This window comes from Rhinatrema bivittatum, chromosome 7 (assembly GCF_901001135.1).
Source record: "Rhinatrema bivittatum chromosome 7, aRhiBiv1.1, whole genome shotgun sequence".
Lineage (NCBI taxonomy): Eukaryota > Metazoa > Chordata > Amphibia > Gymnophiona > Rhinatrematidae > Rhinatrema > Rhinatrema bivittatum.
In genome coordinates this window covers 132,088,235-132,103,212 of record NC_042621.1, presented here as the reverse complement: position 1 = coordinate 132,103,212, position 14,978 = coordinate 132,088,235, and the positions used below count along the sequence as shown (strand labels likewise).

The window sequence follows — 14,978 nt, the reverse complement described above, 5'->3', positions numbered from 1 at the left end:
CCCTAACTTTGAGATTTAAATAATATATCAGCCTAGATATTGCCAGTTAAAACAACTTACTATAAAGCTGTAGTTTGAGGGGGGGGAGGAGGAAGCTTCCCAGCAGTTTCCACCTGCTAATGTGGATCTCCAGCTCAATCAGAAGCAGCCGCCTTTGTGCTACAGTGCAATGAACTTCATTTGCAACTACCCAGGGTTTTTTTTACCCTATTTTATATTCCCTCCCAACTTTCACAGCTCAGCACATGTCTTTTGAAATCTTAACTTTCACCACCATACCCTTAGCTTTAGGAAAACTGCACCTGAATGTTTGCTTAAGCCTTTCCTTTAGGGCGATTTTCGTAAGAGCTAATATAAGGTGTGGACTCATCTGACTTCTCTGTATTTAGTAACAGCTATGAATCAGAATCCTACTCTCTAGGAGCAGTTTGGCAGGAAAAGAGAAAAGGAGATGTAGGGTTTTCTAAACCTCCGTTCAGAAGCAAGCCCTCCTCCAAGAATAGAGACTGGCAATACCTTAGACTAAGATTTATTGGGGGCTTACGTATCTGAGAAGACTTGGCTCCAAAAGCATATTCCTCAATAAATCTGTCAGTCTATAAAAAGGTGCTGCCAGCCTCCATATTGTTTTTGCTATTACAGATTTAACACAGCTATACTTCTGCAAGATCTCCTCCAGTTATTTTATGGGAAAGGCAAAGGTGGAAACTAAAAATATCTAGGGGAAAAAAAAAAAAAAAAAAGTCATAAGCTATGACTTCTCCCAGGCAATCTATCCCATATACTTATCCCATGATCCACCTGTCACTCTCTCATGCATCTCTCCACAAGATGCATCACAGAGATCAACATCCCTAGACCCCAAGCTACTGGACACCATCCCTGGCCAAAATCATCAAAATGGCAGCCTTCCATTAGCTCCAGACACTGTTGGAAGATAAGCATCTTCTCAACAAATTTCAAACAGGCTTCAGAAAGAGCCATGACAAGCATTTCTGACTTTACAAGATGATGTTCTCTGATGATGTTCTGATCAAGGGAAGCCCTCTACCCTGATCCTATTTGACTTCTCTGCTGCCTTTGATACCATTAACCAAGATATCCTACTAAATAGCCTTTAGGCACGGATATCAAAGGCTCAGTCTTAAAATGATTTTGGTCATTTCTAACAGGAAGATCACAACAGATCATTGTGAGTGACTCCTCCTCATCTATCAAACCCATCCTGCAGTACTCCACAAAGTTCAATCCTCATAGCAACCCTTTTTAATATCCACCTTTGGTCACTGATCAAAGTATTTAAGAATTTACTTCAATGCTTTGTCTAGGCCAGCAACATTCAGGTCTTTGTGTCACTAGGACATGACAGCAGTATATCTGTGCAAAAAATAAAGAGCTATCTTGCAAACATTTGCAAATGGGCCTCATTTAATAAACTCAAACTCAACTCCAGCAAAACAGAAATACTGACACTGAATGACACCCTCCTCTCAAATAAGTCCAAGATCTGAAGCCTGTGCATTATCCTAGATAGCAAATGAAAAAGAGGTCCAGATTCAGTAAGCCAGCAAATGGACAAGTTACCTGGCTATAGTTAGCTGGATAACTTGTTCTGGACATTCAATGGGAATAACGTCCCGCTGAATATACTCATCTAAAGTTATCTGGCTACGTGTAGCTGGATGATTTAAAAAAAAAAAAAAAAATTAACCAGCTGTGTTTTTCAGTTATCCAGCCTTGTGTAAGAACATAAGAAATTGCCATGCTTGGTCAGACCAAGGGTCCATCAAGCCCAGCATCCTGTTTCCAACAGAGGCCAAACCAGGCCACAAGAACCTGGCAATTACCCAAACACCAAGAAGATCCCATGCTACTGATGCAATCAATAGCAGTGGCTATTCCCTAAGTAAACTTGATCAATAGCAGTTAATTGACTTCTCTTCCAAGAACTTATCCAAACCTTTTTTGAACCCAGCTACACTAACTGCACTAACCACATCCTCTGGCAACAAATTCCAGAGGATAACTTGCTACTTAAATGGATATCTTCAGACATACTGTCTAGGGTTGGCAGTGAGACACTGGAGGTGGGGAAGGCTGTAGCGGTAAGGGATAGAGATTGAGAGGAGTGAAGGAGGAGGTGGTGGCTGCCCCCTCCACTCCGGAACTAGGTGAGATGCTATGAAGGATAATTCTGGGGTTAGGAGACAATGAAAAAAAGATTGGGAAACTAAGGGAAAGGGGTAAGTCTCCATGGAGTTTTGCTGTTTGATGTCTATAGTGCTGTCCATATTGAAGATGGATCACTAATGGAATAATTCACTTTTAAAAGACCATGTGAATAATGATGGCCATCTGTAGGACTGATTATGAATATTCTTTAACTTTTGTCTGGTGACTTTGGTTTAGTTGCTTTGTTGTTTTTAACATTCACTGCATTTAATGCTTTTATGTTTTGTTTGACTTTGTGTTTAACTTTAATGTTTTATTATAGTTATGAATGTTCTAATTGGCTCACGATAAACAATGGATAATGTGGCATACAAACGTTTTCATAAATAAAATTTTAAAAGCCCAGTTAAGTAGCCCTGTAAAACCAATAAAAATAGTGCCGACACCCAATTTCCTGTGGCTCCATTTCCATTCCCCTTCTCAATATGTTTTAACTGGCCCTGCTGGGTTGAGCAACCCCCAAAGACTGAAACTGTTTGGGTTTTGTTTTTTTTTTTTGGGGGGGGGGGGGGGTAACAGATCAACCCCACCCCTGGTTTGTTTTGCTTTCTTTTTAAGGCCTCCCTACTGCCCCCCTTTCCCACACTCTATCCACCTGCGACCTCAATAACATGTGCCCTCTCGGACCTGCTCCTGGCATTCCCAGCGAGTAAGAGGTACCTTAATCCCAGCATGGGATCTGCAGGTTGGTAGAGTGGAGAAGCAGGAGTAAGAACATAAGAACATGCCATACTGGGTCAGACCAAGGGTCCATCAAGCCCAGCATCCTGTTTCCAACAGTGGCCAATCCAGGCCATAAGAACCTGGCAAGTAACCAAAAACAGTCTATTCTATGTTACTGTTGCTAGTAATAGCAGTGGCTATTTTCTTAGTCAACTCAATTAATAGCAGGTAATGGACTTCTCCTCCAAGAACTTATCCAAACCTTTTTTGAACCCAGCTATACTAACTGCACTAACCACACCCTCTAGCAACAAATTCCAGAGTTTAATTGTGCATTGAGTGAAAAAGAACTTTCACCTATTAGTTTTAAATGTGCCACATGTTAACTTCATGGAGTATCCCCTAGTCTATTATCTGAAAGAGTAAATAACCGATTCACATCTACCCGTTCTAGACCTCTCATGATTTTAAACACCTCTATCATATCCCCCCTCAGTCGTCTCTTCTCCAAGCTGAAAAGTCCTAATCTCTTTAGTCTTTCCTCATAGGGGAGCTGTTCCATTCCCCTTATTTTGGTAGCCCTTCTCTGTACCTTCTCCATCGCAATTATATCTTTTTTGAGATGCGGCGATCAGAATTGTACACAGTATTCAAGGTGCGGTCTCACCATGGAGCGATACAGAGGCATTATGACATTTTCCGTTTTATTCACCATTCCCTTTCTAATAATTCCCAACATTCTGTTTGCTTTTTAGACTGCCGCAGCACACTGAACCGACGATTTCAATGTGTTATCCACTGACGCCTAGATCTCTTTCTTGGGTGGCAGCACCTAATATGGAATCTAAATTGTGTAACTATAGCATGGGTTATTTTTCCCTATATGCATCACCTTGCACTTATCCACATTAAATTTCATCTGCCATTTGGATGCCCAATTTTCCAGTCTCACAAGGTTTCCTGCAATTTATTACAATCTGCTTGTAATTTAACTACTCTGAACAATTTTGTATCATCTGCAAATTTGATTACCTCATCATATTCCTTTCCAAATCATTTATAAATATATTGAAAAGTAAGGGTCCCAATACAGATCCATGGGGCACTCCACTGCCCACTCCCTTCCACTGAGAAAATTGTTCATTTAATCCTACTCTCTGTTTCCTGTCTTTTAGCCAGTTTGTAATCCATGAAAGGACATCGCCATCTATCCCATGACTTTTTACTTTTCCTAGAAGCCTCTCATGAGGAACTTTGTCAAATGCCTTCTGAAAATCCAAGTACACTACATCTACTGGTTCACCTTTATCCACATATTTATTAACTCCTTCAAAAAAAGTGAAGCAGATTTGTGAAGCAAGCCTTGCCTTGGGTAAAGCCATCCTGACTTTGTTCCATTAAACCATGTCTTTCTATATGTTCTGTGATTTTGATATTTAGAACACTTTCCACGAAGTCAGGCTAACTGGTCTGTAGTTTCCCGGATCACCCCTGGAGCCCTTTTTAAATATTGGGGTTACATTAACTTTCCTCCAGTACAATGGATGATTTTAATGATAGGTTATAAATTTTTACTAATAGGTCTGAAATTTCATTTCAGTTCCTTCAGAACTCTGGGGTGTATACCATCCGGTCCAGGTGATTTACTACTCTTCAGTTTGTCAATCAGGCCTGACATCTTCTAGGTTCACTGTGATTTTAAAAAAATGGGGAAGGGTTGAGGAGTGATCTGAAACCCCCTAAAAAAATGTTCAGTCTTTGATGGGGGTTTGGAGGGTGGGGGCTAGCTACTAATAATGAACTAATGCAGCAATTTATATAATAATGTATATATTCATATCTTAGACAAAAGCAAAATAAAATAAAAAAAAACAATAAATAATTAAAATAATCCATAAACCAAATACAGAAAAAAACATTAACACAAGACAGACACCTGCTTCAAAAATCTGCTTTCAAGTCACTGTTCAGAACCCTACTACATCTAATTTGGGAAAAGAAAGGTCTTAAATGCTTGTGAAACCTGAAAAGATTTAACTGCTCTAGTCTGTGCAGATGGTGCTTTACTTTGGAATGCACTACCTGTGAAAAAGCCCTAGTTGCATAACATTTCAGTCATAGCTTTGAAGGCAAGGCGGGTCAAAACATGATATTTGCCCTAGCTGATACCATTTAAGCTTTACCCCACAGATACAATGGGCCATTACCCCTCACAGGCTGAAATGCTGACCTTAATAACAAAGGGCCTCATTTTCCATTATCGCATTGGTAACGCATTAGGGGGCGTTACCAATGCAAATGAGGCTTCTTTCGTGCAGTGGGGAAACATCGCGTGCGACGATGTTTTCGCCATTCGCGAAAACATTAGCACCGCACGCGAGAGAGAGAGAGAGAGAGAGAGAGAGAGAGAGAGAGAGAGAGAGAGAGAGAGAGAGAGAGAGAGAGAGAGAGACTTACTATAGTGCCTATGCCCTACATAGGTATTTGAATCCCTATGGGAGGGCTACCTACTAACTCGGGGTGGGGATTAGGTATGAGCGTCGGGGGTTGGGGGCCACTTTCGCATTGCACATGAGACCTACGGACAGAACAGTGGTCTCTAGTGCAGATTTGCTGGCCGTCGGAGTGAGGACGCTCACCCCAAGAAGTGGTTTGGGCAACATTCTCTCTACCTAGCTTGATGGGCAACAACATGCTAGGTGGAGAGAATGTTGGCCAAATCTCCTCTTGGAGTGAGCGTCCTCACTCCGACGGCCAGCAAATCTGCACTAGAGACCACTGTTCTGTCCGTAGGTCTCATGTGGAATGCGAAAGTGGCCCCCAACCCCCGACGCTCATACCTAATCCCCACCCCGAGTTAGTAGGTAGCCCTCCCATAGGGATTCAAATACCTGTGTAGGGCATAGGCACTATAGTAAGTCTCTCTCTCTCTCTCTCTCTCTCTCTCTCCTGAAACAGGCTGTCCGGAACTATCGTGGATGGTGATAATCCTTTTCTGGCCTGTACCGCAGTCCATAACGCGAAGTTGGAGTTGTAGTTATTAGCCGCGATAGCAGCCGCGCTAACACTGCGGCTGTTTCGCCGCACACGATACACAGGTTCCCGCTTTACATATGCTCCGCCCCAACTCCACCCCCTGAATACCAAATGACTAATTTGCATTCGCAAATCGCGTTAACAGCTTGTTAACGCGATTTGCGAATTTATCGCACGCGGTAAAGTGCTTGGAAAATGAGGCCCAAACTTGGCTCTATCCACAATTGAAGGGGGTGGGAATCAGGAAGCAGACCTGCAAAACACTTGTTTTGCTTTTTTTTTTTTTTTTTAATTTTATTTTTATAGTGCTTCTTAACCAGGTATCTTCAAAGATATTCGATTAAGTAACAAGGTATCTAGCCACACAAGGCCAGATATACTTTAGACCTGCTCTAAAGCATTTCATTCATAGCTTTGAAGGCAAGGCGGGTCAAAACATGATGTTATTTGCCCTAGCTGCTCTAAAGCAGGTCTAAAAAGTTACCTTGCTAACTTAGCCGGTTACAACTGAAAATTGGTTAAGTTAGTCAGATAAATTATGTCAGCCCTGGAATGCCTCTTTTTTATCCAGCTAAACTATGGCTGGATAACGACTTAACTGGCTAAATTATAGCTGGATAAGCAACCACATAATCATAAAAAGTTGCTATTTAGCCATATAACTTGTGAGTTATTGGCTAAATGGCTTTGAATTTTGACCATAGATATTAAAATCAGTTTAGTTACAAGAAATGCCTTCTACCACTTTCAGCCACTAAAGCAGGTAAAACCTTATGTGGCCAGAGACAACTCAGTCACCATTACATATGCATTTGTCCTACCTGTGCTAGGTTACCATAATGCACTATATATAGGACTACCTTAAAAAATCCTAAAGCATCTAGAATTAGTGCAGAATTTTGCATGACTTCTCATTATAGCTACAGAGAGATCAGCAGCACAATGCTCTGGAACCTACATTCAATTCAAAACCCTCTGCATTGCCTTCAAGTCATTTCACAACCAGGGCCCCAACCTATCTAATGGATTGTCTATCCTCTCTACAAGCCCTCTCACAGTCTCCAATCCAAACAAGAGGCACTACTAGAACTCCTTATCCCCAAAGGCTTCAGGCTAGCCCAAACCTGCAAGTGTAATTTCTCCTAATTTATCCCACTCTGAAACTTATTTATTTCCATAGAGGCCAGATTAGCCACCGACATGCTGACATTCAGCCGCATGGTAAATACCTCTCTCTTCTGTTAGGCCTACCCATCTTAACCAACAGTGACTGGGCGCCCTCATCTTCCTGCCCACCCATATGAACATCCCCATGGCTGTTTTAATTTACCTAAACACTACCATACACCCTACTCTATATCTCTGCATTGTCGCAGAGGTTCCCAAACCTGTCCTGGGAGCCCCAGCCAGTCAGGTTTTCAGAATATCCACAATGAATATGCATGAGATAAAATAGGAGGAGCAGTCATTAGCATTAGCATAGTCATTAGCATAGCAGTCCTCCATAGGAGGACTGTTCCTAGCAGCAAAAAAAGGACTAGGCCTAACACTACAACTCTCAAATGCTACAACCAAGTTGGAAAGTGCCTTTTTTAAATCAAAGTTCCTTCAAATCGGTCTAATATATGCCCCGCCAGGAATTCTTGAATCCAACCCTTCTCCAATTATTGAATTAATTGTGAAACACTTCAACGCGAACAAACCAGCCATCCTGATGGGAGACTTTAATCTCCATGTAGATGCCCAGCCACTCTCTGCGAACTGTGAAACTCTTCTCACCTCACTCAGCCATATGGGATTCAGACAAATTTTCAATAGTCCTACCCACAAAGCGGGCCACACTTTAGACCTCATTTTCATAAATGAGGGTATATCGCTTCATACCAACCCAATATGCTCACTAGTACCATGGTCAGATCACCAGATCATCTCCACAGTCCTAGAGACTAAGGAACATCCTCCACAGGCAACCCCCATAACTTCGGTAACATTCATGAAACCTTTTTCCAGAGAACTCCTTAGCAAGCATCTTTCCAATGAATTAACTCAACTCGACCTTTATGACGCTAACACTGCTACCTCGTCTTGGATCAACATCACCAACAAAGTAGCGGAACGAATTTGCCCAATGATCACGAAAACACTTCATCCGGAGAGGGACAACAGAAAACCATGGTTTACTCCTGAACTAAAGTCTCTTAAACAGGACCTTAGATGTAAAGAACACAGGTGGCGTAAAAACCCCTCCACGACAACCCTAAATGCCTTCAAATCTGGACTAAATGCCTACAGGAATGTCATCAACAGAACAAAGAAAGAATTCTTCTCTAAAAAGATCCATCACTTCATCTTCAATTCCAGAGCACTGTTCTCTTACATATCAGCCCTCACAAAACCATCCACACCCCTCATTCCAGATGACCAAGCTACCAGTAAAGCCAACAAATTGGCCGACTTCTTTGAGAGAAAAATCTCCACTCTTGTCGCGCCCCTCACGGCGCCCACTCCCCCGCCCTCCACCACACTCTCCATCGATCATCAACCCACGCACTCAACCTGTCAGCAACGAAACACATCCCTAATCTCCTTCGAATCGTCGTCTTCTCTAGAATAGAAAACATCCTTAAGAAACTTAAACCTTCCTCACACCCATCGGACCACATACCGTCCAACCTGCTCTTTACCATCCCAGGCATCATTGCTATGCAATTAGCAGACATCATTAACTGCTCACTAGCTCAAGGTTATGTTCCAGATCAACTCAAGCTGGCAATGCTTAAACCTCTTTTAAAAAAAACCCAACCTCTCACCATCTGACCCAGCCAACTTCCGCCCCATAGCGAATCTGCCGATGATCGTCAAACTCTTGGAGAAGGTCGTAAACAAACAACTATCTGAATACCTCGAAGAAAATGATAATTCTCGCCCCAACACAATTTGGCTTCCGCAAGGCTCTAAATACGGAATCATTACTATCTTCTCTCTCTGACACCATCCTCCTAAACTTGGAAAAAGGCCAACCTTACCTACTCGCTCTTCTGGATCTATCCGCAGCTTTCGACACCGTGAACCACACATCTTACTACAGCGACTTGCAGACATTGGCATCAAAGGATCTGCTTTCAGCTGGTTCAAATCCTTCCTTGAAAACAGGTTTTACAAGGTGAGGATAAACAATAAAGAATCTCATCACCCAGTCAGATCCAACATGGGGGTCCCCCAGGGATCATCCCTTTCACCCACTCTATTCAACATCTACCTCCTCCCTCTCTGCCATTTACTCACCAACCTCAAGTTAACTCACTACCTATATGCGGACGATATCCAGATCCTCATCCCAATTACAGAGTCTCTCCACAAAACCTGGGCCCACTGGAATAGCTGCCTTCTAGCAATCAACCGACTTCTTAATAGCCTCAACCTCGTCCTCAATACCAACAAGACTGAGATCCTTCTAATAACTCAGGACAACAACAGCACTCTCCTCAACTCCTCAAGTTCTTCCCCAACTAGCCAAAACATCAATCAATCATGCACCGCAGGTGAGAGACTTGGGTGTTCTGCTCAATAACCAACTCAACCTAAAAAAATTCATAAACACCACCACCAAAGAATGCTTTTTCAAATTGCAGGTACTAAGAAAACTAAAACCTCTCCTACACCTCTGAGACTTCCGATTGGTGCTACAATCTATCATCTTACCGAAAGTGGATTTCTGCAACTCCCTCCTTCTAGGACTACCCGCCAACTCAATTAAACCACTACAGATGGTCCAAAACGCCACAGCCAAGATTCTCACAAATGCCAACAAAAAGGAACACATCACCCCCATCCTGCAGAACCTTCACTGGTTACCAATCAAATTCAGGATTCTCTTTAAAGCCCTCATGATGATCCACAAGGCTCTGTATAATATCTCTCCTCTTAACCTAACTTTCCAACTACGGCCACACATCACAAACAGACCTATCAGAAGAGCATACAAGGACATGCTATATACCCCTCCGGCAAAAACCATTTTAAGGAAGCGCGCCCTCTCCACAGCTGGTCCTCCCCTTTGGAACTTGCTCCCGCCAGACCTCTGCCAAGAACCCTGCCTTCTAGTCTTGAAAAAGAAATTGAAAACATGGCTCTTCAGCCAGGCCTTCCCAGAGAGCTAACTCCTCTCACTAAGGCTCCCCTAGTTCACATCAACCATAGACTAAATTTGTGTCCATCAGTTACGCCTCCTTTCCTGTCCCGTTGGCACCTTTCCTAAAGATTTTAGAAGCTCCATCAGGCACAGTGCTTTGTTGCTATGGTTTATTGTTTATCATCATTTTTACTATTATTATTATTAGTACTTTATTTTTAATATTTTAAGTTTAGTATTATTATATTGTTATACTTCAGTGTATTCCTAATGTTCCACATGTCCTTTGTAACTCATGTTTCATTGTACCCGCCCTTCGGCGACAGTTCAGTTTCATGTAAACCGGTGTGATATGTATCCTATACAGGAACATCGGTATATAAAAAGTAAAAATAAATAAATAAATAAATAAATAAAATAATGAGGCAGTGCATGCAGGCACAAGGAGCGAGTTCTGGGGATAATTGTATCTGATGACCTTAAGGTGGCCAAACAGGTGATTAAATCAATGGTAAAAGCCAGAAAGATTCTTGGCTGCACAGGGAGAGGAATGGTCAGCAGAAAAAGGGAGGTGATATTGCCCCTATATAGGTCCCTAGTGAGACCTCACTAGGAATACTGTGTACAATTCTGGAGTTTGTCCCTTCAAAATGATTTAAACAGGATGGGAGTCAGTCCAGAGGGGGCTACTAAAACGGTCAATGATCTTTGTTCTACAGCATATGAGGATAGACTTAGACTTAAAGATCTAAACATGCATACCCTAGAGGAAAAACAAGATAGGAGATATGAGAGAGACAAATTAAATATCTCAAAGGTTTCCATGCACAGGTGGTGAACCTTTTTCAACAGAAAGGAGGCTCTAGAACAAGGGGTCATGCAATGAAGTTGAAAGACAGACAGACTCAGGAGTAATCTTAAGAAATATTTCTTTATAGAAAGAGTGGTGAATGCGTGGTACAGCCTCCCAGTGAAAGTGGTACAGACAAAAACAGTATCTAGATAGAATAACGAGGAGGAGATCTAAGATGGCCTCCTGAACGGTCGCGCTTTCAGACGCTCCCGGACTTTCCTGATTTAACCTAAATTAAAAGTTCTTTCCTTATCAAGATGCCACATAAGAGGAAAGGTAAAGTGCGGGTCTACCCACCCGAACCACCAAGCGGACAGCGTGTCATCTTACAATATGCGACGACCACCCTACCTCAAGTAGGAGCATTGAGCCCCGCTGGTGGGATCGGAGCGGGAGCAACGTCCCCGCCTGGGGATGTATCACTGACTCCGCCGGCGCCACGGGACCAGCCGAGAGCTACCCCTCCAAGCCCCGACGTGCAGTCAGAGTCGCCCGCGGATGACGTCGCTGGAGCGTCTCAGACCGGTGGGAGCATTGCCGAGGTAATGGAGCAGGGACCTCTCTTTCCTCCCCCCGCGACGATAAGGGAGTCGATACAAGCCGGTGGGCTTGTTGAGGATTCCCCTCGAAGTACATCAGGTGAAGAAGGAGAAAGGGGAGCGGTAAGAGGCCAGAGAAGCTCCCTACAGGTAATAAGACCGGCTGTGATCACCATTGAGTCCCTTTGGGATTTAATAGTCGGCATGAACAGAGTGGTAAACGAATTTACTCGTGAAACGGATGAGAACTCACAAAAAATTACCGCTTTGGAAAACCAAGTTAAGATAAAAAGTGAAGAGCAAACTAAAGACATAATACAAGTCCAAAATGATCTAAAACATTTAACAGAATTAAATGTGGTGACAAGGAAAGAACAAGCAGTTTCTATGCGGAGACTAGAGACTATGGAGAACTATTTAAGGCACCTCAATATAAGAGTCTTAAATTTCCCAAAGGTAGTGGGAGAGCTACCATTAATAACATTCAAACGATATTTGAAGGAAATTTTAAAGATTCCGGAAGAACAGATACCATCAGTTAAAAAAATTCTGTTTTTGAAACAAAGACAAAGTCCAATCCAGATATCCCCAATAGGGGATATGGGAAATTTTGAAAATCTGTCTGAGTATTTAGAGAGTACTGGCTTAGAAGTATTAGAAAGAGCGGTCTTGTTTGTTTCATTGTACTCTGAATATGATAAAACCTTAATAATGAAGCATTACTTTAAAGAAATGAATGTTCCCTATATAGGAGCTCTCATCCGTATATTTCCTGACCTATCCAGAGTAACCCAGTTACGCAGGAAAGATTTCCTGAAAATGCGCCCAGAAGTGCGTACTCTGGGGGCAGAATTCCTTTTAAGATATCCCGCAAGATGTGTAATTAAATACTCAGAGAACGTATATGTGTTTTATAATCCTGATCATTTGAGAGAATTTTTAGTTGCCAAAAGTAAGTTACCCGTGCATTTAAAGATAGGTAGGAGCAGGAGTGCTTTACTTGTTAATATTGTTTCCTAAATTTTCTCCCGTATGATGTTTCTATCTCCTCCTCAAATATTTCTTTGGAATAGCGGAAAGAAAATATATATATATATTTCTTGTTTGATGATGTAAGGAGAAAATATATTGCTTATATGTAATCTTATGCAGAATTTCCATGCAAAGTTTATTTGTTTATAAATATTGTTAAAATTTAATAAACATATAAAACAGTATCTAAATTCAAGAAAGCATGGGATAAATACAGGGATCTCTAAGAAAGTGATGAGAATTATAATGCTAAATTAAATGGACAGACTGGATGGGCCATACAGTCTTTTTCTGCTATCATGTTTCTATGGTAAGAGAACAAGTAACAAATCCTTTAATAAATAAAATAAGCCATATTCCTTATAATGTTCACACAGCTCCATTTACTTCTGACACCTCCCCATACCTCTTCCCCAGATCCACACCCAAAAACACTTTCCAGGAATTCATCAATGACACTACCTACCCAATACCATTTCTACTACCCCACACTGCCCTAAATAATACACACCACCATATCCCTCAGAGATCCATATCTAACAGATAAGGTGGTCAAGAGTCCTGTTTTATAAAAAAACAGAAAGATCAGCTTTTCCAGACAATCCTTCCGTTATGTCACTCACAAAACTGTTGAAAAAACCAGGCTAAGGACAGATACCATACCTGAGATACACCATTAGTAACAACTACTTCCTCAGAGAAAACTCTATCTACCACTACATTATATCACCTCCAACTCAGCCAGTTAAAAAAAAAACTTCTTAAGCAAAAAGGACATAATTGTTCTGTTTTTCAAACTACCCATACAAGGAAAATAACATTTGACAATTTCATACACGGCACACAGAGAACCAGGATTTTAAAAAAGGGCTTGCAGACGGTGTGGTGCATTCTCCTCCGTTTTCGCACTCATTTTCCTTCCACGGCTCTTGCCTTCTATCCAGCTCCCTCCCACCCCCCTCCATCTCCTACCCCCCTTAAATAAATGTATTTACTTCCTCTCCATCTCTTCCCAGCCCCACTTCAAATTCTTTTTTCCCACATCTCCTCAGATTTCTCTCCTTTTCTTAAGGCACAGAGAGGAAGCAAAATAAAAGTTAGACTTTTTAACATAGTTTATGGTATGGCTTTTATTTGTATCCTAGGGCTGCCTCAATAATCTCCCTACTGACAACACGCCCCCAGGATCCAACAAACACCCAAGGATTCACCTCGGACATCCAGCCACAAAAGCAACACCTTATTGTTTGCGGAAACCAAATAAACCTCTGTCCCCCTCCAAGTGCTTAGTTACTGATGCCATATGGGCAAAATGTTGGTAAAGTGACCCACCCCATTCCACTGATTTGCACAACAACCTACGGGAATCTCGGGCAGAACCTCTGCCACTCTCATACATACAAGCGCTGCATATCACACCAGCGAACATTATTTCAACACTTCAGGGGAACATCGTTGGAAGCGTCCCCTGAAACCAAGGGACCAACATCATAACTAACTAAAGGGAAGCTCACCTGCGGCCTTTCCAGGAGCTCGAGGACACAACCAGGAAGCAACCAGCTCCCTTGAGCCTTGATGTCACTTCCGCCTCCGAGGCAATACGCCACTCTAATAGGCTGCGACCACACATAGCCCTCAAGCCTGGCCTTTAACGTAGCCTCGCCCACATGTCTTAGACAGACTCATTTCCATGACGACGCCGTAAGCTAGCTTGGTGGCTCAAACTGAGCGTCACTTGACGTGTAAGGCCGCCATTTTGCAAGTAGTATTACTTCCAAGTATGGCAAGTGGATGCTAGTGCTCTTTTTCTATGAACATCTCTCCTGTTTCTGTTTTCTCGCTCTATCTTCTTCTCTTGTTATTTCAGTCACATTATTTTTACCTGCTTCTTTTCTTTTTCCTCCTCCAACATGCAACTTTATTTTTTCACATTATTTCCCCTTTTTTTTCTCTCTGCCGTTTTTCTTTCTCTCTTTTTTCGAGCATCTCTTTTTTTTCTCTCCTCCCGGGTTGTTTCCTTTTCTCTCCCCCCCCCCCCCCCCCCCCCCCCAATTTTCTTTTCTTCTGCCCATAGACATAGTGGGCAAAAAAAAAAATGTTCCAGCTGCTAATGCTGAATTAGGTACCCTCTGCTCTTCGCCACCAATATGACTTCCCTAGGGCTTCCTCCCCCCCCCCCCCCCCCCCAAAGATAAGCAGGCAAATTGTGCTTATTCTGTCTTTCTCTTTGTATTTTCTTCTCTTCCCCCTTTCATTGCCTTCTCATGCTGCTTCTTTAGGACATAAGAACTTAAAATTTGCCATACTGGGTCAGACCAAAGGTCCATGAAACCCAATATCCTGATTCCAACAGTGGCCAGTCCAGATCAGAAATACCTAGCAGGATCCCAAAAGTTTGATAGCGTACATGTTGCTTATTCCAAGCATAAGCAGTTGAAAAGCTATGACCACAAATGCTCATAGTATGGGCAATACAATCCCAGACCTGTAA

The 14,978-nt window shown here is 42.3% G+C and overlaps 1 protein-coding gene across 1 annotated transcript in view; it reads right to left on the bottom strand.

The window, feature by feature from the left end:
- Positions 1-14,134, bottom strand: part of ANXA7 (annexin A7) — a 169,930-nt gene extending 155,796 nt beyond the window's left edge. The window contains exon 1 of the mRNA XM_029609149.1: positions 14,002-14,134. Within this exon, the coding sequence (XP_029465009.1) occupies positions 14,002-14,117 (116 nt within the window). The 5' untranslated portion in view covers positions 14,118-14,134. The remainder of the gene's footprint in view (positions 1-14,001) is intronic.
- Between the last annotated feature and the right edge of the window lie 844 nt (positions 14,135-14,978).